General features: G+C 39.7%; 1 protein-coding gene across 1 annotated transcript in view; it reads right to left on the bottom strand.

Annotated features, from left to right (window-relative positions):
- Positions 1-10,321: 10,321 nt before the first annotated feature.
- Positions 10,322-27,896, bottom strand: part of rspo2 (R-spondin 2) — a 69,671-nt gene continuing 52,096 nt past the window's right edge. Inside the window, exon 5 of the mRNA XM_065298534.1 lies at positions 10,322-11,559. Within this exon, the coding sequence (XP_065154606.1) occupies positions 11,438-11,559 (122 nt within the window). The 3' untranslated portion in view covers positions 10,322-11,437. The remainder of the gene's footprint in view (positions 11,560-27,896) is intronic.

Raw genomic sequence — 27,896 nt, 5'->3', positions numbered from 1 at the left:
TATCTATGGCTGCGTATGGTTCTACGTCTACAGCGCATATTGAGTTTCTACGAGAGAGCGCCCTCTGGCGTTTGGATGAGCGCCATTTTATTGAGAAGCATAGCAAGCATCATCAGAGATATATCGGTGCACCCATACTTGGGACTATATGTGAATGTTGAAAACTTGTGTGAATTTTGTGGTATTGCCAAAGAATCTGTCACTCATGGTTTTTTTAATTGCATATACTCAAAAATGTTTTGGGTAGATGTATCTAACTTCATTTCTAGGTTGTTTGGAATATGTATACAAATTGATATATATAATGTAGATTTTTGATGACATTGTTGATTCCAAAAGTAAGATGTGCTTCCTTATCCAAATTTTTATTTTACTTGGAAAATATCACATTCATGTGAAAAGGTGGACGAAAGCTAAGCCAAATTGTGAACATTTTATAAAAGAAGTTAAAAAATATGGTATTACTTTAGACAAAATCAAAAACAAAAAGGCAAGATGGACCCATGAAACTTCTTTGTTACTTTAAATTGTTGTAACTTACCACTGGCATTTTTTCTTCTTTCTTTTACTTATTTATTTCTTTAATTATTTTAAATTTTATGTTTATTTGGTTTCCACTTGTTGCGAGTTGTATATTTATCTATAACTCCTTGTATAATTTTTGCATTTCTGAAATAAAAAAATAAAATAAAAATAAAATACTAAAAGTCCTGTCCAGGAAACCACCCATATATGAAATAATAAAATTAATTATAATTACAGTTAAAGGGCCAATTTATTGTTCATTCTGATATTTGTATATTTTTGTGTTTATGCTTTTATCAAAAGTGCACATTGTTCATCAATAGAAAAAATGTTTTCCTTATTCCTCACCTTCATGTGAGTGAGCTTTTTCTTTAAATAACGCTTAATATTAACAACAGTCACACGCACAACATTTTTTTTAATAACTATTATAAAGGAATGATCTACAAATAGCATAGTTGTGGCATTAAAATGTGCAGAACATTGAGAAACCATTCCATGCACCATTTAGAAGGAAGCACAGAGTGGTCCGACAGAGGCAGCGGTGGGTGTTAGACCGTGGTGTTATGGCACCAGTAAAGTGTGAAAACAGCAGAGATTATAGACTGCAGCACAGTGTGTCTAGATTCAAACCCATTCATCATACCAAACTGGTCACTAATGCATCCAATAAAACCTGCATACTTTAAAAGCGTAGGTGTGTGACACATAGTGCTTCTTGTTTTGTTTAAAAGTGATTTTTATAAGAAACCTCCAATAAGTGTGTAACAGACCACCTATAAGAGACAGAATCGATCTGCCCACGTTAAAGATCTCCTGTATTGAATAAAAATTCAGGTTTTACTGTTACCCTTTTTTGCACACAACATTGTCATTCAAAATTTTTAAAGCTCCCCCTCTCTGTCCCTTGCTCATTATAAAGTTATTTGCTGTGGGATCAATATCGTCCTTCTGGGTCCTTGCTGGTAATTCAATATTCAACAGTCGTACTATTAAAGGTTTAGTAAGGAGTGTTTCGTATTAATCCTCCCCATGAAACCGCTAGCTAACGTGGCTACTAGACCCCTATAAAATTGAATAAATGGAGAGCTGTTGCCAAACATGTACAATCACATTGGGAGTTTACGGCAACAGGCACGGAAGCTTGGCCAAAAGTGACTTCGGTCTCCACATAGCGCTGTCTGCCCATAAAGGGAGCTCAGAGCTCTAGCTAATGTCTTTTAAATATACGTAACTGTACTCAACAGTGCTGATAAAGACCATATGTTAAAAATCCTTCTAGTAGGACCTGAACTGGAGTCTAGAGGAAGGTGGTGATGGTGTGGTTGACTTGAAACTTTGACCTCTCGTGTGATTATGAGACCTCAAGGCCTCAAGGGATAACCTGAGGTCTTGTGCGGTTGTATGGTTAAAATAAAACAGCTGACTTTGCGTGTGGTGCCGTTGGGGACTGCAGTGGTCACTAACAAGTAAACTACTGTGACCAACCATGGCCAGAGAAAAGACGTTCAGAATAATAATGAATAAAACAGATGGTACTACTTACCTCAAACCCCATGCCACTCTTTCAAGAAATGTCTTTCCAATGGGAATAATACGGAGGCCATATCCACAAGTGCACCTGCAATAATGTAACCAAGACAACCATGCTCCAAAAATAGCCCATAAATATTATTTTACTGCCTATCATCTGGAAGAATGAAACCAAACTTTAAAAAGACAAGTAAAAAAAAAATGCATCAAAGCAAATGTTTGAAATTTTGTAATGCATTAAGAGACCACGATGACATAATCCGGATGTACATTTGTCAAATAAAAGTGTGTATTTAGCAGAAAAAAGTTAATTGTTACTGTTTTATGTTTTGTTTATTATTTTGTTTATGTTGTGTATATTTGTAAGGTTGACTCAGCTGATATAGGGGAGAGCGGGGCACAACTTAACGCTTTTTGACTTTTATTAATTATATTTTTACACAAGCAACACACATCTAAGCTACAAATGAACATTTTAAGTTTGTTTCTAGTACTTACCATTCTTGGACAATTACACCAAATGTGACAGAAGTGCAAACGTTACAGCTTACCTCATAGGTGGGGTTAATTGTAACAGGTAGGGGGTTAGTTGTAACACTTGCTAAAATTAAGTTTGCAGGCAAATATTTTTTTATACTATTTTGTCTATATACTTGAAGTGGATATTGTTTATATATCTGTATATAATAGACAGATATCCACACTGTATTCATTTATTCAGCCGTTTTCTAACAATAGTTCAATTATAAATGGATACAAATGTCTAAATATGTGAGAAAACGCAGCACAATTATGACAAAACATTTTTTTTATATGTGACCCTGTCTGTGATAACCATACTACAGTTTTAAAAATCAAATTCCCGAGATAATGAGCATCAAAGTCTGATTTTAGCCATTCATTTCAATTCAAATTATGATTTCAATCTTTGACGTGACCTTATTCAATCAATATTAAAGATATGAACAAAAAAAATTTGACACATGATTTTTGATAAGACAGCCACATTTATTTTGTTGCAGCCAGCAATCATTCGTGTGTAGCCTATTTAAAACAACGGCAAGAATTACGCTAACGTTAGCGTTTTTTATATCGTAAGTGCTGAGGGGTTAGTTAACACAGCGTTACAATTAACCCCGCAGTGTCAAAATATTTTCAAGCCCACCAAAAAAGTTGCTAAGAGCTGCAGACATTTCAAAACAATGCTATGTTTTAGTCAACAAGACACTGATTAATATGACATAGCATTGGATTTGTTATCTTACACACCCAACTTAGAAACCGAAAAAAACATATGATGAAAAAAATTACTTACATTTAGTGATGGTCGTTTTCGAAGCACTGCTTCATGAGGCTTCGAAACATTTGCGAATCTTTTGTTTCGAATTAGTGGTTCGGAGTATGTTTCAAACTGGCCCAAGTCACGTGATTTTAGCAAACGAGGCTTCATTACGTCATAACTGTTTCGAAACGTTTCGAAAATCCGATGGTTCACCACCAGGGGGAGTTGATCACATGACCAGTGTCTTATATGTTTAGGTGATATCGGGTCAGTTTTATTATGCAAGTTCATAAAACATTTATCCTTCTGACTAACACTGACATTTTGTTTATAGACAGATTTAATGACAAAAATGTGCATAATTAAAAGGGTAGTTAGTTTTAATCATTTGTTTGCCCTAAATAAAACTAAACACACATAATACACTTTTAACTATGTCTTAATTAAGTTAAATAATTATTTTTAACATATTTTAATAAAACTCTTGCTATTATTTTGTAAAAAAAAAGTGTAAAATGTTTGGACACATCTGCTTTTACACTATTTTGACCAGCAGGGGTCGCCAGCGTGTGTGGTGTTTCGAACTGCTTCGAAAAACTGAATACATTTTCGAAGCAATTGGTTCGATTGATAAGAAAAGCTTCGTTTCTCCCATTACTTACATTCCACCAAACACCCGTTCATCAATAAATCTCTGGAAAAATTATACATTTCAAATAATTTGCGTGAGATCGTCTTTTGGCAGCTTTTAAAAAAGACACCGCTCAACCTTGTGCAACAATTTAAACAGTCCGTGTTACAACTAACCCCACCTTAGTTTTTGCTGTTTACTCTACATTAATGTCTCATATTTATTTTAATAAATCAGAAACTTCTCTGCTGTGTCCCGATGAAAGGTGTGGTGGGCGCATCAGCAGGTGACGCAAATTATGGATCCTTTAAAAGCCAGACCATCTCATTTATTTCTCTTATGGCGCTTTTCCATTGCATAGTACCCCACGGTTTAGTTTAGTTTGGGTCGGGTCAGCTTACTTTTGGGAGCTTTTCCATTGGGTGCAGTACGTAGTACCCGATACTTTTTTTCGTACCACCTCGGTTGGGGTTCCAAGCGACCCGAGCTGATACCAAACGTGACGCGAAAACACTGTAGGTCACTGATTGGTCTGAGAGAAGCGTCATCGCTATAATGTAAATATTAGCTTTAGCTTACTGCTAGCTTGCGCTGTCTCAAGCAAACATGTTGTTATCTGTGTTCTGCTATAAGTTTCCAAACACCCTTTTAGCGATTAAAAACATCCACAGGTTGAGAATCCGGGACACCATAACAGTTTTTTCCAGACTTGCAGTTTGTGGCGGCACATTCGCGACGTGCACGTCCGCATTATATATGCTTAAATGCAATTTGAATGAGGCTCAGTGGAGCGCCGTCGACTGACGCCATGGGAACAGAAACTGTCATGTAAGACAGAGGAAGGGATAAACGCGATGAGCAAACATCTATTTGTGGTGGCCAATTTTAATTTTGTGGCAGACTGAGAAATAAATGAATGTATGGGAATGTACAACAACGCTCTCACGTGTATGATGTCACAGCAGTAGGCAGCGTAAATATAACGACACGCCTATAATCCCTCCCACTACGAAGTGATACTAAACTCGATGGAAAAGCTAACCACGCCAAAGTGAGGTGAGCTGACCCGACCCAAACTAAACTAAACCGTGGGGTACTATGCAATGGAAAAGCACCATTAGTGGACTTGGTATGGTAACCGTTTTATAAAGCACTCGAGGCTAGCACTGTATCTTGAATGAGTCACAGCTAAAGGGCCTTTTTAGGCACGACACACCTTTTTTTTACAATACAGCACAGCCTTGTGTACCGAATTGCTTACATGAATCTGTTTGACACAAGATTATTAAGACTTCTTCTGACAATAACTGTGTCATTACTTAAAATTAAAAAAAAATCAGGAAGTCACACACAATTAGCTTTTATTGATGGATTAATACACACTGTAGAAGAGACGTTTAAGAATTTGTCAGTATTAGCACAATTTTTCCACTGGTGCTCTGGATCCCGCTACATAATTTTTTATGCTCGCTCAATAACTTTGCATGTTTATGGTAAAATTGAACCAGACACGTTTGGCCTGTAACGCTGGCCTTGTGCACATACATCCACGCAGTGCCTCTCGCCAAAAAAGTCATTTTCAATGAGAGGGCTAATGATCCCAGATTTCCTTTTGCCTCGGTGGGCAACCAATGCCCCATTACACAGTTATTGAAAACAGCAAATTATTTCAAAATTTATTGTACCAGGCAAAGTTATTAATTCGGCGATACTGTAACCTCCATCTCCGGCATCTGCTCTGGAAGAAATGTGTAATTCGGGCAAGCTCTCTATAACTTACATGACAGAACGATGAGAGAGCAATCCGATGGCAAGAGGACCGCTAGCGCCCCGGGCTCACAGTATTTCCTGTTTGTGGTTCCACTTGTTTAGTCTTTGAAGTAGACCATAATAATAGAACCAAGTGGAGCTAATGAAAATGCACTCCGTCAGATTAAAAGGAAGCCGTAGACTCGAATCAACCAGAACCTCATACCACACACAACACACACACAAGGAAAATACAGACATCCACAGCATGATGCTTTGCCTTTAAGCTGCCACATAGTTTACAGAAGTGGTTTTATGATGAAAAGAGAATTGCAAGATGGGAAGAGGAAATGGGCAACACAGACTTCTGATGTGTGGACAGATATTAAATACCATAACTGACATAAACATAAACTCCTGGCTTTCGCCTTAGAAGCTATAAAGCATTCGTGCTGTATTACAGGTTTAAAATGCAAAAAATAATGCAATGTTTTATTGCAGTTGGTGGTCTTGCCTTTAATGAATTTACTTCACTGTGCTCCTTTCGTGCCCTTCAGTTTCCAATTTGGTTTGGTGATGCATGGTGTGGCCCCTGAGATGACATCTGTGAGCAGTTCATTAACTTGTAACCCACAGCAGATGGGAGTTTTAACACAGTTGGTAAGTTTACATATACATTCACTACAGTACATGCAGAGTTTATAGACCTCACCCCTGCTTCAAAAGATGGGATAAAATTGTGCAGTTCTTACAGAGCAGATACCTTTTATAATCTTTATATCGGCAGTTGTACACTGTTAAAGATGTCAAATCATATATTTTGGTTACTTTAACTTAACAAATTAAGTTAAACAATTTCAAATTGTTTTTATAAGTTCTGTCAACTTATTACAAGTCAAAACTTAAAAATTGTTAAAATTGTAATGTTGAATTGACTTGCAAAACCAAGTTGTTTTAACTTCATGCTGCACTTTTAATCATTAGGAGGTTAAAGGATTCCCTTTTCCAAAAGTATAAAAATTATTTAAAAAAATTCCTTAAACTACATTTACAGTACAAATTGTCTATTGGCTCCAAAATTGATTTGATGTAAAAATGTCATATAGGATCTAGTTCGTATTTGTTAAAAAAAAACACAAGCACACAGTTCAATACATTTTATAACATTTTAATGACCTCAGAACCTGCAGTCAGTAATTTATGCCTCTCTATCACCATCTCTGTTTAAAGGTGCTCTAAGCGAATTGAAGCGTTTTAGACCATAAAACATTTTTTGTTACATACCGGAAACATCTCCTCACTATCTGCTTGCTGCCTGTCCGCTGATCAAACTGTAAAAAAACGCGATCTCTGTAGACAGCCCAGGCTTCACAAACGGCAATATCAACAAATGGCCAAACCTACAAACAGAAACCATAACAAAGTGTTCCAGCCAATAAACGACAAGAAGGATTTGGGGGTGGGGGTTGGGCGCGTTCATGAAAGCACGGAAGGGAGGGGGAGGAGTTAGCTACGCTCTGTCTGTTTGAAAACAGTTCAAACATCAACAGGAAGTGACGTCGCACATTATTCGCTTAGAGCGCCTTTAAAACCTAAAGTTGCAGGTTACATATAACCCAGTTATGTTTTTTTTCTGAGAAATGACCTAAAAGTTCATATTTTAAAGTATTACTGTATTTACCGTATATACTGATATAAGGCTTACAGTTATGAATCATGGTAAAATAAGAATACATGTTGCATAAACTGCTTAGACTAGTCTTACAAAATTGCTCATCTAGGGGTGGTTTCCTGGACAGGGTTAAGATTAGGACTAGGCATTAGTTATAGTAAGACATTTAAGTAATTTTTACAAACAAACCTTACAAAAAATAATGCATGCGTGCATCTCGAGACAAAACAATGGCACTGATATATGTTAAGATTTGTCCGTAAAAGGTGTTTTAAATTAAGGCAGCTCAAAGATTCATCTTTGTGGACTTTCTGGGACTAGGATAAGCCCTGTCTGGGAAACGGCCCTCTAAAAACTAATCCTAACTTTTTTAACTCAGTTATATAAGATAGATTGGTCTAATTTGAAGCCAGAAAGTAAGACTGTTTAGTCCTAACTAATTGATAGTTTGTCAGATAATGCTGGGTACACCCCAAAAGTTTTTTTTTTACATCTTATTAGATTTTTAAAATGTGATAGACCACAAACATGAGGATAAAAATCCTAGATTAAACCATTTTGCTCCTATAGTGTGTGGTGTGCCGTGATGTGTCAAAGACAGCACACCACACACGAACAGATTTTAAACCAGAGTCTCGACTGTGAACACAGGAAATGTCGCAAAATCTCGCGAGACTTCAGAATGAGCATGGTGGACGATATGCAGGAAGAAATGTCAGTGATAGTGTTTGGAATGATTTTCACAGAAAAGTCACGGAATATAATTAAAAGGTTTTGGGTGAAGTCGTGGGGACAAGTTCACTTTGCATCAACTTCACTTTGCAGGCCTGCTTCCATCTTTCATCATCTCGCTTTCTGATTGGATATTGTTTCACGTGATAATCACAAGAGTGTGCGTGCATTTGTCCTGGGGGCGTTGTGTCCCTCAACACATCAGGATTTCTGATCGTAAACATGTTTAATATTTACAATTCACGATCGGGGCGGCTCCGACGTTCTTCTGATCAGGTTTGGGCACTCTTAAAGGAATATTCCATTTTCTTAAATGAAAAATCCAGATAATTTACTCACCACCATGTCATCCAAAATGTTGATGTCTTTCTTTGTTCAGTCCAGAAGAAATTATGTTTTTTGAGGAAAACATTGCAGGAATTTTCTCATTTTAATGGACATTAATAGAGCCCAACATTTAATACTTAACTCAACACTTAACAGTTTTTTTCAACGGAGTTTCAAAGGTCTATAAACGATCTCAAACGAGGCATAAGGGTCTTATCTACCTAGAAATACGATTGTCTTTTTGACAAGAAAAATAAAAAATATGTACTTTTAAACCACAACTTTTCGTGTAGGTCCGGTCCAGGCGCGACCTCACGTAAATGTGTAGTGACGTAGGGAGGTCACGTGTTACATATATAAAACGCACATTTGCGGACCATTGTAAACAATAAACTGCCACAAAGACATTAATTAGTATCAGTTGACATACAACAACGTAGGAACGGTCCTCTTTCAAGACGCTTGTAAACACTGGGGTGGAGTTTCGCGTTCGTCCTCTGTGACCTCTTGACGTCATGACGTATTGCGTGGGGTCAGCTGGCGCATCACGACCGGATCTACATGACGAGAAGTTGTGCTTTAAAAGTGTATATTTGTTATTTTTCTTGTCAAAAATGACAATCGTTTTGCTAGATAAGACCCTTATGCCTCGTTTGGGATCGTTTATAGACCTTTAAAAACTCAGTTGAAAAAAAACGTTAAGTGTTGAGTTAAGTATTAAATGTTGGGCTCTATTAAAGTCCATTAAAATTAGAAAAATCCTGCAATGTTTTCCTCAAAAAACATAATTTCTTCTCGACTGAACAAAGAAAGACATCAACATTTTGGATGACATGGTGGTAAGTAAATTATCTGGATTTTTCTTTTAAGAAAATGGACTGATCCTTTAAAGGCACACAAGGCAAGTCTGAGTATTATTTCTCTACTAGCTCCCCCTAGTGTCTGGGAGTAAATGCGTTCTATATCTAAGACTATACGAGACTGAAGGACACCGGGTCGGATACAGCGAACTTGCAAGTGGGGTATTCTTCCTACAGACGGTAGGGGCGGGCGAGAGAGTCTTCATTCGTCATGTGATGAGTCATTTAACCATATACCGACTTACGAAGATGATTTATTAACATAAAAATGCTGCCTTGTGTCCCTTTAACACACCTCACACCAAGGGAAAATCTGATAAGATAATCTGTTTAACCATCAAGATAATTGGGACATAGATAGAAATGTTGGAAGGGGGGAAATCAGCCCAAAATCAGCCCGATTATCTTTTGGTGTGTACCCAGCATTACAGGCTCATGCAACTGGCCGCAGATTACGTATTTGTTTAATAACAAATTTTTGTTTATTTTTAACCAAAAAAGTCACAGGTTACAGTTTTAAAAAAAGTTCTTGCTATGAAAATGTTTTGTAAGTTTTGAGATTAAGAAGCATTGTTAGTGTGATATTTTATCATAAAATTACATTTTTAAAACATTTTTTTTTTGGACATCACAGGTAAACCAGAAACTGTTCTGCTCTCGCTGACTTAATGAATTTGATCTTTTTGGCATTTAAAAAAGCAGCAATTATAGCACACAGCTAAAAATGGTTGTGACTCAATTTTTTTCTGGCACCTAAAACATATAAAGAAATCTATGTGAAGCTATTTCGGTATCTATGGATGAAATAAAGCCTCTGCACCTGTCTGAAAGACTTACAGCTGGCTCTAAATAATGTCATAATCCACCAATAAGGGCTCCATTCTCTGCCACCAATGGGGCGTATCTTCTGGCGTGCTGTGAAATGACAAATGTTATACGTAATAGTGCCACGGGATGCGAGTGAACGGGATGTTGAGTAAGTTCCGAAAATATACAATGGCACGAACAGCAACATGAACTGCGTTTTAATAGCACACAATATACACATTATCAATCAGTTGCCAATATATTTTAGCTGTTGCAGGTTGTTATCAACATAAAGTACAGGATGCTAAACCAAGTTTACACAATGATTCTTTAGACAGAGAACATTTACCAGCGAATCAGACACGGTCAGTTTCCACTGTTGGAGATATTTGTATTGTTACTTTATAAGTGGTTCAATGTACACTTTAGCTTTGAGGAGTATCAGGTACAGAGACATAGTTTTCACCAAACATAATAATAATAACAAAAAATGACTCAATAAATAAATCAATTATATACCATATAAATGTAATAGCTATGTAACGGCTATGCTTTTTATTTAGCTTTTTGTTCTTTATTTAACTGTAGCTGGTATTATAACCATTAACCGCTGAATGCATCAATACTGGAAATACAGTAATGCTTTTAACCATTATTAGATAAACTCACCAACTATGTACACACGAGATTGTGGACATGCTGTAGTTGAACAACTAAGATTCTTACCCACAATGTACAGTTAAAGCATAAAGCGGTCTGGACGTAAACGTTTTGTGCGGAGAATAGTAATTTTGCAACTATGGATGATGGTTTCATGTTCGTAACATTGCTATCAAAAACAAGGTACCTATTTGACAAAAGGCGATACAACATGACACAATCTGCCTTGGATTTGTAGGGAATGGCGCAATTGTACATAAATACAGAAGAGTCTCTCTCGTTTTTCTTTGTCAGTCAATCACGCTCGATAATCCGCTTTATAAACTTTCTAATCGCATCTTCTTCCTTTCTGTCTTTCGATTTCGCCTCCTCCCGCAGTACGTCTGGTCGTCATGCCCGTTCTTTCTCTTCTTCCTCAAATGGGACGAGATATGAGCCATATGAACAGCTGCTATAGTTTTCCATGATATCACAGTGGGGTCACAGGTTCGAGGGACGTTTCACTGGCGCGGGATGCAGCAGGAGGCGGGAGACAGTGCGAGTGGAGTGCGAATAATCCTGTTTGGATGCATGTGTGTGTGTATTTTCATCAAGGGTACGTGTGAACGTGTGGAGCGTGGGTTAGCAGCTTTCTGGTCTTTGTTCCATCGACAAGTCTTTCACTGGGCAGCCCGAACAGATGCCAGGTGGTCGCTGTGCTGGTTCTGGGCCCGGAAACGCAGCCTCTGCTTGTTGGATTTCTTTTTTTGCTCTTTGTTTCTCTGTCCCTTCCCCGAACCCCCTGCGGCAAAACAGGAGAGAAAAAAAGGACATTAACATACCGTTTGAGACTTGTGAATTATGATTTTATGATTCAAAGACAGCAGCCTTCAGAGCAGAACCCAAAACCAAATGAACCTTTCCTAACCCGCCCCCCTACAACCAACCATTCGCACACCAGCTTAAAAAACACTGCATAACACGCACAGCCAGGTTTCTCAAACCAGAATTAATGTAAGCCAGGTGTGGCAAAGCACTCTGGGATAGCATGGCTCATGGAAGCCACTGTGGCATATCGCACATAACCAAGGGGAGCTTGTTTGATCCAACGGCGGCGAATAAGATAAGGAGGTGTGCATGTGTGCGATCGTTGACTGAAAATTTGTCAAAGGGGGAAGAGTTAGGTTTGGATGCTGGGTGGTATCTGGATCCTGATCTGGCACACATTCCTTGTTAGCAATGCTATGGTTCACATACAGGCTACAGAAAACGATCATACTATAGTTACAGTCCAAGGCCTGGCTCGAAATCGTATTATTGCACTTGTTCAGGCCATTTAGCACCACAAAATGAGGCAAGGCAGCATAATGTGTGGTGACTTTATCTCGAACGGCCTCTCTCTCTCTCACACACACACACACACACATACAGACCAGCTCTTGGCTCTCTTACAGCTGCCCGTTTGCCATTCCCGACTCCGCCATGCGAATTCTTAGAAAATGATTTTCTTAAGTGGAAACAACCCTGAGAAACGAGCACGGCTGCTTTTGCTCTCTTCTGGTGGCGCAGAAAGAAAAAATTTAACAATTTCACTTAATCTTCCACTAGCAATTTCCTGCAATTAATACGATGCTATTTTTGGGAACCATTTCGTGTAGTCCCGCAATCTGGCGCAATTGAAAAATGCCCTCGTTTACACAATGGCCTGCATTGCACGCGGAGACGCTCGTTTCATTTCGCCGACTGCCCGATTGAAACGAACCGAATCTCTATGTAACTGATTTAAAAACAACAGCGACAACAAAACCATTGAACCTATGTAATACATGTCACTTTCAATTGTTTCAATTGAGCTGCAAAGGCACAAAACCGAGCGGGTGTATCTCACAAAATCCAGATTTAGAAGGTGTCCAGCATCAGAATTTTTAAAAAGCCATTGAAGCCATTTTTGTTGCACAATTTAAAAAATATTTCCTATGAATTATTTACATTTTTTAGATTATCATTATCAAAAATTATCATTACCGCAACATGATATTACATTAGATATATGCATTTACAAACTCATATTTCGGTAATGAGAACTTAAAAGTTGTCGAGGTACTATGACAAACAAAATTGTAACTTTTATCTGGAGAGAAAAAAATAAAAACTGCTTACCTGGTAGCCATCTTGAGTGTCACAGTAAATTACGTCCCTTACAACATTTTTTTTTAAATGTTAGTTCCTTGAAGGCCTAAACAATGATTGAAAATTGTTGCGGAGGATGAGAAAATTGGTCTTGGACACATTGATATTCCTTATTATTGTCTCTACATTTACCAATGATCACCAAATACCACATGTTTCTTTACTGTAAAGGTTTACAGTATAACATGCACTGAAGCTTTTTATTTTTTATATTTTTTTATTATAAATATTTCCATGTCAAATCCAGTCATGGACACGTTGCGGTAATGAAAATTTTCCCCTTAAATATGGAAAAAAACTAAATTGGTTTGTATGATGTCATTTGAAATCATGTGCAAAATAGTACAAGAAGTGATGTTTGTAACTCTATGCTTCTTATTTTGATAGCATTTACTTTTTTTTATCAAAATGTTTCATGACACCTCATAAGTCTAATTTCGCGAGAATCACCCGAGCACGTTACGACCATAGGCCATATCTTTTTCGTTTTTCATTTTAAGAGGCCGTTTTATTCGAAACGGTGTTGCTGTGAACTTTATAAACAGTTTGAGGGATGGATTTTGATGGCAGTAAAGAGCAGACTTCTATATTAAAAAGACCAGAACACATATGTTCTTTCCCAACCATTCGAACAATATCCTGTCTCATTAAGCTGTGTTTATAGTATGGAGAGCAGCGTGATTAACTACGAGAGAATTCAATTTGAGGCTATGCCTCTACGGACCACATATTCACTGATGAAGGTTAGTGCATGCTGATCCAATCATTCCAAAGTCATCCATCAAACAAAGTTTCTTGACATAAAGGCTCACACAAAACACTAGCTTTTCCTTTTCACATACTTTGAATTGGTTTGGAATTAATTATATACTATATGTACGCGCACACCTGACCTAATCACTTTAAATCATTGTGCAGTTGTAAAGTTGCATAATATTTCACAACGACAGCTAGAGGGCAACCAATCCTTATGGAAAGCCTTGTCCCGGTGCGAGTCAAAACAATGGCTGAATTGGAAAATCATATCAAGATGTCTTCAACTACTTTAATGTGTTTCAACCTGAGTTTCTGGCAGGCTGTGTTTGCGAATCTAATATTTACTTTTAATTGCCAACTTCAATTAGCAAGGGTCACAGAGAACGGTCAGCCTCAAGACAATAATAATGCGTTTCGAAACAGTTTGTGCTGTTTGCATTACCACGGAGAGAAGTGAGGTCTTTAAAGAGGAAATCGAGAGAGACCAAAACAGTTTTTTGGGGTTTCTGATTGGAAACGCTGAAAGTAAACATGTTGTATATGACAAACATATAGAGCCAGACCGCTTTTACGACTATAAACATTGGTTTGTTATCCTTTTCATTTCGGTGAAAAAACCCCGGCTTTGATTGGTTTCCTTTTGTAGATACGGCAAGCATCTGCCAAAAGACACTAGTTAAGCATGATGTTCAGCATCAAACAAACAAACAAACAAGTTAGCGCTAATCAAAAACAGCTTTAAATGGCCGATATCTGCACGGAAAATTGATTACCACTCCTTGGCAACAAAAGAGAGAGTTTTCCCTAAAGGGTTCGCAAGTGTCAAGGGTAGAAAAGAAAGCAAAGGGAACACAGGTGTAAGTCGAAACACATTTTGTTTTTTCTGTGGAGAAATGAATTCTCTCATTGCTTCTGCCACACGCTGAGATATAATCTGCCAGAACAACTGGCAACGTGAGATGAACCCCAAAATGTTTTGCTCGGTGGAAGTTACCCAGATCAACCACATATTCCTTCAGCACAGCATTATGATGAATTACTTCTTCCAGTGCATTTTTCCTCAGTTTGGCCTTTACCCTACGATCATGACGTGCCATCTACATTTTATATAAATGTTACCATTTATCTGTGTGATGCATTTCAGATTAATCAATACACAAAGTTCAAGTTTAAAATGGATAGCTCTTGACTTCTGTGGCATTATCAAAGCCAATGCAATACATGGATTATAATCTACTATAGAATATTTAACACATTTTAGCATAATTAAAATCGACATAGCGCATGTTGATCCATATTACATAGGCCTGCTCTCAAAGGAGCCGTGACCAAATGAAAAGACCTCCATCCAGCCTTAAAATCCAACCCAAAGTGACTTCATCTGCATGACTCAAGTAGTTCAGGAATCGAAAAGCCTAATCTTATCAGCACAGCATGCGGTTGAAAGAAATCGATGCCTGACCTCAGGAAAGCATTACGGACGAGCGGTAAATGAGGCTCTATGCAAAGGCTCTTCTTCTCCTCAGAACCTTCTCATCTTTCAAGGGATCAACAATTTATAATTGCCTTTTCTGCTGCTCCTTAATTTCATCGACTCTTACCCCCACCCTAAAAAAGAGCCATTATAACAAAAACAAACAAGGTACGAGTTTTCGTGAGAACGTAGGACACGATGAAGCTGCCGTTTTGGTGGTCCATCATTTTCATAGACACCAAAAGCAAAGTCATTATTCGTGAGTGAAAGAGAGGACCGCTGGCGCCAGTAAGATTTGATTTCAGTGGCAGAAATCGGATTAGCAGCCATTAAGGGCCTCCTAACACATACATTTATAATGCTGTGAAGAAGAGCATAACTGTAGCCAGCTCCCCTTGACTTACAACACGGATTCTGTGTCTGGCAGATGATGCAGCAGATAGGCCCGAGTCTGACTGGATTTTCGAAACGTTTTGCATACAAACATTTGCCTCATATTCACTGACCAGATGAACTGATTATGTGTGCATTATCTGCACTGATATAGCATGAATATAATCGTGATATAGTCATGAACTGTTTGCGATGCGTCAACAGAGGCGTGACGCACACCTGGTGTCAGGTAAAGATGTAGCAGACGGCTTTTGTTTACACTGTTTTTGCATGGTTTTCATCATCAGACATTATGAATGTATACAGATGAAAGTTGAAGGACATTTGGGTTCGTTTGCTAATTTAAAGCAGGCAAACAAAAACTAAAGGATGAAAATTAGATTTTTTGTGGTATAAGGACATTGTGCCACAAATGCAAATACAGTCTATTCCAGATAGATGAATAATTTAAAGGATTAGTTCACCAGCAAAATGAAAATTTACTGATTATTTACTGTACTCAACTCTGTGTCATGTTTATGTATTTCTTTATTCAGTCGAACACAATTATATTAAAGAGTTTAAGAGTTATATTAAAAAATACCTTGCTTTATAATGGTATTGACCTGAGATCAATGTTTCGAAGCTCCAAAAGTACATCCATCCACCATCAAAGTCATCTATAAATGTGACCACAAAACCATTCTTAAGTAGCACGGGTATTTTTGTAGCAATAGCAAACAATACATTGTATTGGTCAAAATTACTTTTTTTATATTTTATATTTTTTCCTCCACAAAAATGTATTTATAATTAGTAAAATGTGTTGCTAATGACTTCATCTGGACAACTTTATAGGCGATTTTCTAACAAAACATACTTCAAATGGAAAGGTACTAACTCAACCTTCAGATGTATAAATCTTATTTAAAATAGACCCCTATGACTGGTCCAGAAGCACTTCCTGTTTCAGTTTTTTAACACTGAACAAAATATTAATATTAATTAATATTAGAACAAAATACGACCAACAGAAAATTTTTAACTGAATCAAAATTGTTCTGTTCTTAACAATAAGAATATAAACAAGAAAAATATAAATAAGCATAGTTAAGTTTCAGAATATAAACATGCTTCCTTTAGTCAACATTTCTTCATTCTAAAATGTTCTAGGAATATGCCTTTCCTTTTGTTTATATTTAGGTCATGAACCATGGTCATTTTAAGATCGCGCTGTTCTTTTTGTCCTATTGCGTGATCCGTAGTTGATAAGTAATTTCTCATGCTTTCATTTGCGTTCCCGCAGTTTTCCTCTAGTGCGTTACATTCACGGTGCTTCTTTCGTATCTTTCCTCTTCTCATCTCTGACGTAGCATCGTTGGTATGTATCATTTGTTTTGTGAGATTATTCCGGAAGTATTATGTTGTTTTTGATGATAATTTACGTGTGTAAAGTGTAATCTGAGGATGTTTTGAAAGTGCGTGAATTACGTATACGCTAGCTCTCATGTGTTTATTTGTTAACGAGCTGCACGGTAAAGATGTTATAATATCGTGAATGTAATTCACGTCAGTATTTATTTTAGTACTTTGTTTAGTATTTTCATATGTATCTCTTTTTAGTTTTAAAATGAGTACAAACGGGAAAACGACAGTTATTGTGCAATTTGCTTTTATTTATGAGTAATTTGTCATTGCTTTTTTGTGTGTTGCAGTTTTACTATTTTCCTTGTAACTCCATTAAACCTGTGGAATTAAATCAAGCTTCAGAGTCATGGGGTTGGGAAAAAGTTTAGCTGGCTGTCAAGATATAAAGTAGACATATCGAGGACGGCACAGTAAAACAACGCCTATCAAGCAAGCGAGGTGAAAGAGACCAAGTTGGAAGCTAGCCAAACATGTCTTCTCACGCATCCAGGGGACGGTCAACGGACCATACTCTACAGCCAAGCGCTACTGCAGCTACGCACGCCACAGAGCTACAGGCTGCAGAACAGAGTCTGCATGGAAATATAGCAGCACAAGAGAACCCATACAGTGCATCAATAAGGACACGCTCGCAAGCATGTTGTTCAGTGAGATCCAGTTCATCATCAGTGGGGTCTGCAGCAGTCAGAGCAAGAGCGAAGGCTGAGGCAGCAAAGGCACGCCTATGCTATGCTGAAGAGGAAGCAAATCTGAGGCTACAACAAGCTAAGTTGGAAGTGTCTATAGAAATGCTAAAACATAAAAAAGAGACTGCAGCAGCCATTGCTGAAGCAGAGGCATTTGAAGCAGCTGCTGATGTAAAGAGTGAGAAACATAGTTGTGACCTGAACAAAGACTCTGTTCCTTTAGAAGCCTCACAACGAACAAAGCAGTATGTGCTTGATCAACTAAAAGAAAGGGATTCAGAACTTAAGTCATGTGAAAACGGTGACGCATCAGCAAAGAGAGAGTCGGTCACTAACCACAACGTGTCACCTCCACCACTAAAGCCTGAATCCAGTCCCTTCTATCCGCAACAGAACAATACTGCTTCTCATCATCTCACCTCACAGCAGCCTTACATCAGCACATACGAGGGCAGTCACAAGCCATTTAACAGGACTCCTGAAGACGTTCGTCTATCTCACATCAAGTCCAGTGGTGAGCATGCTTCTCCTACACACCACTTTAGAAAACAAAATCACGACATGCAGCCTCCTCCCGCACAACATGCCATACGGACAGATTTCTATGACTGCAGCTCATACATAAATGATGGTGGCTCACACGTAAATGACTTTGTCAGGTATCTAGCTCGCCGTGAGCTTGTGGCTACAGGCCTGCTTCAATTCAATGACAAACCTCAAAATTACAGAGCATGGAAGCGTTCCTTTTTGACTGCCGTCAGAGGCCTTAACCTGGAGCCGAGTGAGGAGATGGATCTTCTGTTAAAGTGGCTTGGAAAGGAGTCAGCAGAACATATTGAGCAGATAAGAGCAATACATGTTAATCGGCCAGAAGCAGGACTGGCCATGGCATGGGAAAGACTAGACCTTACGTATGGCTCAGCTGAAGCAGTAGAAAATGCTCTGTTCAAACGCATTGACAGTTTTCCAAAAATAATAAACCGAGATGGACCTAAACTGACAAAGCTGGGTGATCTACTAATGGAACTGCAGGCCGCTAAGGCTGAAGGGGACTTACCAGGCCTGGCTTTCCTTGACACAGCAAGAGGTGTCAACCCGATCGTACAGAAACTCCCGTTTCGTCTACAGGAAAAGTGGGTGGTAGCTGGTGCAGCATACAAGCATCAAAACCAGGTGAACTATCCTCCCTTTTGCTTCTTTGTCGATTTTGTCATCCAGCAGGCTCGTATTGCCAATGATCCAAGCTTTAGCCTCAGCACCAATACAGACATAGCCCCCAGGACAGAGAGGATAGCGTGGAAGCCGAACAGGCAACGGGAGGTCTCCGTCCACAAGACAGAGGTATCACCCAGAGCCACATTTGACACGGGTGAGTCTCCAACAAAACCTGACGGCAGCGAAAAACTGTGTTTGTTACATAAAAAGCCACACCCTCTACGGAAGTGCCGGGCGTTCAGAGAGAAGCCCATTGACGAGCGCAAAACACTCCTCAAAGAAAACAATGTGTGCTTTAAATGCCTGTCTTCCTCGTCTCACATAGCAAAGAACTGCAAACTCAATGTCCAGTGTTTCGAATGTAAAAGCAACAGGCACAACACCGCGCTCCACCCTGGTCCCGCGCCCTGGCAGCAGGAAGCTGGCCCTGCTTCTGAGCACGGCGGGGAGGGAGATGAAGCTTCAGCGCAGTCTCAGGTCACCAACAAATGCACAAAAGTCTGCGGAGGTGAACTCACAGATTGCTCCTGCTCGAAAATATGCCTTGTTAAGGTGTTCCCAGCTGGCCACAGAGAAAAAGCCATGACGTTGTATGCAGTTATGGACGAGCAAAGCAATAGGTCACTGGTTCGCTCACAGTTCTTCGAAATGTTCCATGACCAAAGCCCAAGTGCTCCTTACACACTGAGAACATGTGCTGGAGTGAAGCAATCAGCAGGGAGAAGGGCCAGTGGCTATGAGGTGGAGTCTCTAGATGGAGCTGTTCGCATCCCATTGCCAAGCCTCATAGAATGTAACGACATACCGAACAACAGAGAGGAGATACCAACCCCCGAAGTAGCTCTTCATCACGTTCATCTAAGGTCAGTTGCACACCTCATCCCAGACATTGATCCACAAGCCCCTATCATGCTTCTCTTAGGACGGGACATTATCAGAGTGCACAAAGTCCGCAAACAGGTGAATGGCGCTCACAACCTGCCTTACGCACAGAAGTTAGACCTGGGGTGGGTCATTGTTGGAAATGTATGCCTAGGTAATGTTCACAGGCCACTGACAATTAGCACGTTCCACACAAACATTACAGAGCGGCAACGACCCACTCTCTTTAATGCATGCCCCAATGTGTTCCATGTGAAGGAGAGGTTCAGTGACACCCAAGCCACCAGTGAGCCCCCAGCATATCTTGAGGACCAGCCAACCTGCGAAACCGACCACCTTGGATGCACAGTGTTCAGGCGGAACAAGGACGACAACCAGGTGGCTCCCTCCATTCAAGATACAAAGTTCATGGAGATAATGGATGAGGGACTGCAAAAAGACTCAAATAACAGTTGGGTGGCTCCATTACCCTTTAAGAACCCACGTCCACGGCTCCCAGACAACAGACAACAGGTGCTGAGGCGTCTCATGTCTCTGAAACGTAACTTTGATAAAAAGCCTGAGATGAGAGACCACTTTCTCTCCTTCATGGACAACATGTTTCGGAACGGTCATGCAGAGTTGGCCCCCCCTCTCAGCTCGGATGAAGAAAGGTGGTACTTACCAACATTTGGGGTGTATCATCCGAAAAAGCCTAAGAAAATCCGTGTGGTGTTCGATTCCAGCGCCCAATACAATGGCATATCACTCAACAACGTGCTGTTAACTGGACCTGACCTCAATAACACACTATTGGGAGTGCTGATGCGGTTCAGAAGAGAGGCCATCGCAGTCACAGCCGACATAGAACAGATGTTCTATTGCTTCCGGGTAAGAGAAAAGGACCGTAACTTCTTACGTTTTCTTTGGTTCGAGAACAACGACCTCTCAAAAGCCATCGTGGATTACCGCATGAATGTCCACGTCTTTGGCAATAGCCCGTCACCAGCAGTGGCTATTCATGGTCTACACAAGTCTGTCCAAGGAAACGAATTCCATGTCGACCCAGATGTGCAGCACTTTGTGTTGCATGACTTCTATGTCGATGATGGGCTGAAGTCCCTCCCCACAGCTCAAGCTGCTATCAGCCTGTTAAAAAGAACACAGGATGTGCTCTCTAAATCAAATCTGAGACTTCACAAGATTGCAGCGAACAACAAAGAGGTCATGGACTCCTTTCCATCCAGTGACCACGCGAGTGACCTCAAAGACCTTGACCTCGATGCAGACACACTGCCATTGCAGCGCAGCCTCGGGCTTGATTGGAATCTCAAGACAGACTGTTTCCTTTTTAATGTCTCCAGTGAAATCAAGCCCTACACACGGCGGGGTGTCCTGTCCACGATTAATAGTCTCTATGACCCGCTGGGATTCGTTGCGCCCGTCACAGTCCAAGGCAAGGCTATCCTGCGAGAGCTCACAACGGAGAACGGTGACTGGGACGCACCCTTACCTCCTGCAATGAAAGATGCCTGGACGTCATGGAGAGCCTCTCTGTCTGAGCTTGCCAAGCTTTCCATTCCAAGGTGCTACACAGAAGCCTCACCATCAGCAGCGGTAAGAAGAGAACTGTGTGTGTTCTGTGATGCGTCAGTTAAAGCTATCGGTGCTGTGTGCTATCTAAAAGTGACAGACAGTAATGGCAACAACCAGATTGGATTTGTAATGGGAAAAGCCAAGCTGGCCCCCCGCCCTGAACACACAGTGCCAAGACTTGAACTCTGCGCTGCAGTGCTTGCTGTTGAGTTAGCAGACCTGGTTTCAACAGAACTAGATCTACAGCTTGATGCTGTAACCTACTACTCGGACAGTAAAGTAGTCCTGGGCTATATTTGCAATGAGACTAGGCGCTTTTATGTCTATGTCAGCAACAGAGTGTTACGCATCCGAAGATCATGCCGTCCAGACCAGTGGCGTTACGTGCCTACAGACATGAACCCTGCAGATCACGCAACACGTTCCGTCCCTGCTAGCCAATTGAAACACACCAACTGGTTAAGTGGGCCCAAATTTCTCTCCAAGCCAGAGCCCAACATTTCTGAGAGCACTTATGACCTTGTGGACCCAAGCTCAGACCCAGAAATCCGCCCCCTGGTGTCTGCCTTAAGCACTGCAGCCTCAAACCAGCAACTGGATTCACAACGCTTTGCAAAGTTCTCTACCTGGAAGTCATTAACTCGTGCATTCACTCGCCTCATTCACATAGTTTGTCATTTCAAGACAGCTCACAGAGAGAACACAGCATGCAAGGGCTGGCATTACTGCAAAGCTGAATTTACAGTTGAGGAATCTGAGAAAGCGTCAGCTGTAATCATCCAAGCAGTTCAAAAGGAAGTCTACAGCCAAGAGATAAAGTGCATTCAAAAACATGAAAGGATGCCAAAAACAAGCCCTCTCAGAAATCTGGATCCGTTCATTGACACACTTGGCTTTCTCAGAGTTGGAGGCCGGCTTCATTATTCAAGTGTTGATCAGGGTGAAAAGACTCCTCTTATTATTCCTGGCCAGCATCACATCGCCACTTTGCTTATCAAACACCACCACAAACAAGTCCAGCATCAAGGCCGTCACTTCACTGAAGGGGCAGTCCGTTCTGCTGGCCTTTGGATAGTTGGAGGAAAGAAAAAAGTAAGCAGCATCATTCACCACTGTATAACATGCAGAAGGCTCAGAGCTCCTCTCGGTATCCAGAAAATGGCTAATATGCCAGCTGATCGTCTTTCAACAGATCCTCCATTCTCTAATGTAGGTCTTGATGTGTTCGGCCCATGGATTGTCTCCTCGCGGAAAACCAGAGGCGGCTGCGCTCAAAGTAAAAGGTGGGCAGTGATTTTTACGTGCATGAGCATAAGAGCTGTGCACATTGAAGTCATAGAATCCCTCGACACATCTAGCTTTATCAACGCGCTACGGCGTTTCCTTTCAGTGCGTGGCCCGGTCAAAAACATTCGTTCCGACCGCGGCACGAACTTTATTGGTGCCTGTAAGGAACTGAAGATAACCTCAAACATTGACAGCACTGCCGTAAAGACTTTTCTCTCAGACAAGGGTTGCATCTGGTCTTTTAATCCCCCACATGCATCCCATTGGGGTGGATCATGGGAGAGAATGATAGGGCTGGCAAGAAGGATTCTGGATGCAATGTTTCTCCAGCTGAAGGACAAGCTCACCCACGAGGTGCTAGTGACCTTCATGGCAGAAGTCGCAGCGATCATCAACGCAAGGCCACTTGTTCCAGTGACTATGGACCCTGATGACTCGTTCGTTCTCACGCCAGCTGCTCTTCTCACACAAAAGACAAACAGTGTGCCTGCTCCTGCTGGTGAGTTTGGAGTTTCAGACCTCTACAAGTCCCAGTGGAGGCAGGTTCAGCAGCTCTCCAACACCTTCTGGGACCGTTGGAGGAAACAATTCCTCCCAACACTGCAGGCCCGCAAGAAATGGCAGTCCACTCAGCCAAACATTCAGCCTGGAAGCGTTGTTCTCCTTAAGAACATTCAAGCACCTAGGAATGAATGGCCTCTTGGACTGATTACTCAGGCCTTCCCCAGCAAGGATGGGAAAGTACGCCAGGTTGAGGTAAAGATTATCAAACCAGGCGGGTCTAGCCTCTTTCTCAGGCCAGTCAATGAAATTGTTCTCCTTCTGCCTCCAGAGGCACAGTAAATGGACTGTTTAATAAATGGACTGTTTAAAAAAAAAAAAAAAAAAAAGGGGGAACTGTGCATGGACTGTTGGGTGACGTGTGTCCACGTCAGACGGGGAGTGTTCTGTTCTTAACAATAAGAATATAAACAAGAAAAATATAAATAAGCATAGTTAAGTTTCAGAATATAAACATGCTTCCTTTAGTCAACATTTCTTCATTCTAAAATGTTCTAGGAATATGCCTTTCCTTTTGTTTATATTTAGGTCATGAACCATGGTCATTTTAAGATCGCGCTGTTCTTTTTGTCCTATTGCGTGATCCGTAGTTGATAAGTAATTTCTCATGCTTTCATTTGCGTTCCCGCAGTTTTCCTCTAGTGCGTTACATTCACGGTGCTTCTTTCGTATCTTTCCTCTTCTCATCTCTGACGTAGCATCGTTGGTATGTATCATTTGTTTTGTGAGATTATTCCGGAAGTATTATGTTGTTTTTGATGATAATTTACGTGTGTAAAGTGTAATCTGAGGATGTTTTGAAAGTGCGTGAATTACGTATACGCTAGCTCTCATGTGTTTATTTGTTAACGAGCTGCACGGTAAAGATGTTATAATATCGTGAATGTAATTCACGTCAGTATTTATTTTAGTACTTTGTTTAGTATTTTCATATGTATCTCTTTTTAGTTTTAAAATGAGTACAAACGGGAAAACGACAGTTATTGTGCAATTTGCTTTTATTTATGAGTAATTTGTCATTGCTTTTTTGTGTGTTGCAGTTTTACTATTTTCCTTGTAACTCCATTAAACCTGTGGAATTAAATCAAGCTTCAGAGTCATGGGGTTGGGAAAAAGTTTAGCTGGCTGTCAAGATATAAAGTAGACATACCGAGGACGGCACAAAAATGTAAAATAAATGTGAACTAAAAAAACAACAGGAAGTGCTTCTGTGCCAGTCTTGTTTCACTTGCACAAAGGACTATAAGCCAGTGGGTTAATAAATGTTTCCTGAAGCAAAATAAAAGTCATTCTCTCATGTCTCACGAATAGTCGTCATATGAGTTTGGACAAAACATACAGTCATAAGACGATCGAGAACTATGTGGCACTAGTGTTGGGCGATATGCCCCATTTTGAGATTGTCCTATCGTCAGCCTGTGAGATTGTTGGGGGGTTGTTGCGGGACAGTAGTTTACTCATTTATTTATTTGTGCATTTTTGACAAATTTATGACAAGTCACTTTATTGGTGGACAAAAAAGAAGCAAGGGCAAACTGTCATGACCGCAACCTTCTTAAAACTGATGACATTAATCCGAACGCGCCATTAAAGCCTAGGCGCTCTAAAATTTCCTGCGTGCCAGGGAGCGGAAACAACACTGATTTTAAACCCCTGCGCTACTAACAACCTCTCCAGTGCAAAAAAATTTTATGTACATAAATAATTATGTGCGAGGAAGTTTCAGAATCATGCATATTACAGTCCATGCCGCATGTATTCAGGTCCGAGTCCAAGGAGTGGGAATTAAGTTCAAGTGCGCGCAAAGTGAAGCCCACAAACCTTTTAATGCGAGGAAAAGCACGCAATGCGCATGTTAATGTGAAACTATAATGATGATAATAACCTAATATGTCTGACAATCGTCGTTACACGATACTATTGTCTGTCGGCACAACTCTATGTGGCACAGTTCACAGTACCCATAGACTTTCATAGTATTTGTTTTTCCTATGGAAGTCGGTGGGTACCATCAACTGGGTGCTTACAATCATTTATCAAAATATCTTCTTTTGTGTTAAACAGAATGAAGAAACTTAAAAATACAGAGAAACTAAAATACAGGTTTAGAACAACATGAGGGTGAGTAAATTATGAGTATTTATATTTTTGGGTGAACTATCCCTATCAGCTAAGTACATTTATCTGGTGTTTACAAGTTGTCCTTAACTCCTGATGATCAAGTGTCTTAATGCAGTTGCAACGGATCCAATATTTAACATACAGAACAAACAGATCATAACTAAGTCTGACATTTAAAGAGAGCGAAAAAGAGAGCAGGGAGGGAGAGAGAGAGAGAGAGAGAGAGAGAGAGAGAGAGAGAGAGAGAGACCAGTGATACTGGAAAACAAGTGAAATAGACTCACCCTGAGAAGGCAGAAGTCCATCTTGCTAACCACCTGACAAGAAGATTCTCTGCACAGTGTCACTTAGTCTAACAAGGTTATTGTGGATCAAACCTTCTCTCTCTCTCTCTCTCTCTCTCTCTCTCTCTCTCTCTCTCTCTCTCTCTCTCTCTCTCTCTCTCTCTCTCTCTCTCTCTCAAGCTCTGCTTACTATCAGACAAAATGATTTAAAGCACATGCATTCCAACTGAAAGCTAATGTTGAGATGACGTGGGTCATTATTTTCCTAATTCCGTGCAACGGTGAAAGGAAGTGTAGGGAAATTAAGGAGCAGGTTAGTTCTTTGAAGATGATATGTGAAATTGAAAACCTAAGGTTAGATCATCATCAAAAAATTGCCTGACTCGATCAGTCTGATTAATATTTTGCTGTCATCTTTAATGCTGCAGGCAGGGCTGTATAAGAGATAAAGAGTTTGGACTGTTCTGAGTATTTTCATATTTTTAAAGATCTCGTGAAACATATGACAAGCCCAAAAAGCATCTCCTCTACTTTCACTGATAAAGCACGCAACAGCAAGATTAATATTTGATTCCCAGGATTTGACCATGTCTATGAAATCCAGTCCAAAGCCTCAGGATCTAATTTTTGAAGTTTTGGAGACAGGACCTCAGTCAATTTTAAAGATATGAAAGTTTTCACAAAATATTCTTTACATTTTACACATTTGGGTGGGTCACAAATTTAAACTCTGAGATGGGTATCACCTACAAACTCTAGGGACACATTCTGAACAGTCTGTCTATAAATCCTGAGTCTAAAGTGTTACCACAGCGATGTCAGCTGACCTCTGTGCCCTCCACACACAGAAGCTGATATTCCTGCAACCGCAAGCCAACAGAAAGGGCTGCAAACAGTTTCTGTGGTCTCCTATCTCCATGCCTGAGTCACCCCCTCACATCTGGGCATAAGTACATAGAGCTCTCGTCTCGTGTCCCTCAGAAAATGAGCCATAATTAGCTTTAGTTTCATTTAATTACTGCCTAAATGTTATATTGCATTCCTGAAGAGCGACATTAAAAGCTTCCACTGCATTATCAAAGAGAACCTCTGCACTATTTTAGAAAGCATCCAAGCTATTACCAACAGGGACTGAGAAAGTGGGCGATAAATAAATCAAGGGAATACCGCAGATTCACATTTTCACAAACGCATTATCTGATAAGGCAAATAGCGACGGCAGCTGAGGTAAAAGTATTTTGTTTTCTGAAGTCGCTTAAGCGTGTTTGATAGTTACGAATCTTATGTGCTGGCTTTGATCCGTCAGATTTACGTAAACATCTGTTTTGTACTGATATACTAAGGCCAGTTAGCGTTTAGTCATAAGTATCAGTTTAGCTATCAGTGGTTTTAATCTGAAAGGAATTCACATACCGCATTGCAAACCCTGGAAAATGTAACAGGCAATATTTTGTATCGAAAAGCTCAGATGGTAGAGCATTGTTTTTAGTAGTACAAAGGTCATGGGTTCAGTTCCGAGGGAACATATAAACTGATATAAAATTGCTATAGGGGTCAATGACGTGACGTTAATTATTTTGTGTCCGTATGGTTCAATTAAATGTAAAAGGGTTACAATTTTAAAATAAATTTGCAGATTACTTGCATACATTCTCTTTTTTGAGGACCAAGTCTAAAATTGGGGGGATAAAAAATGTCAATGTGGTGTAACCGGTCTGTGTCAATTCGTGTAACTAGTATTTATTTGAATGAAAATATAAATATATTCATAAAAAATGTGGAATAAAATATAATCATCTAGTTTGGTGTAATACGATTTTTTTTATATACATTTTTACATCATTTGTCAAAGATTATTTAGAAAAAAAGAACAGTTTTCAGCATACTACAAAAACGCATTAAAATTTACATTTAAAAATAACTAATAAAATGATATTTTAAAATTATTATTTTTGTGTGATTATGTTTAGATGCCATCAAGGTGGGAAAAATATTTCATATTTCTCATTCTTTGGCGCAATTGGCGGTTAACTTTCAAAAAAACGGTGCAAATGTAATTTTTTTTAGTGCAATAAATCAACATAAATACACTATGTGCATTAAAATAAACCTGATGCATGCTTTTAATTTGTTTTAAAAAGATTTTAAAATTTCTCATCTTGCCAAACCGTTTTTGTCACTAACCCATAGATTACCTTCTTAAAAATAAGGGTGCCTAAAAGGTTCTTCACAGCGAACCATTTTTGTCAAAGGTTCTTAGAAGATCCCTCTCTTTCTGATGTTTAATAATATAAAGAACTTTTTTATT

This window comes from Paramisgurnus dabryanus, chromosome 13 (assembly GCF_030506205.2).
Source record: "Paramisgurnus dabryanus chromosome 13, PD_genome_1.1, whole genome shotgun sequence".
In the NCBI taxonomy this organism is placed as follows: domain Eukaryota; kingdom Metazoa; phylum Chordata; class Actinopteri; order Cypriniformes; family Cobitidae; genus Paramisgurnus; species Paramisgurnus dabryanus.
The sequence above is the reverse complement of the archived record's forward strand: the minus strand, read 5'-3'. Positions and strand labels throughout refer to the sequence as shown.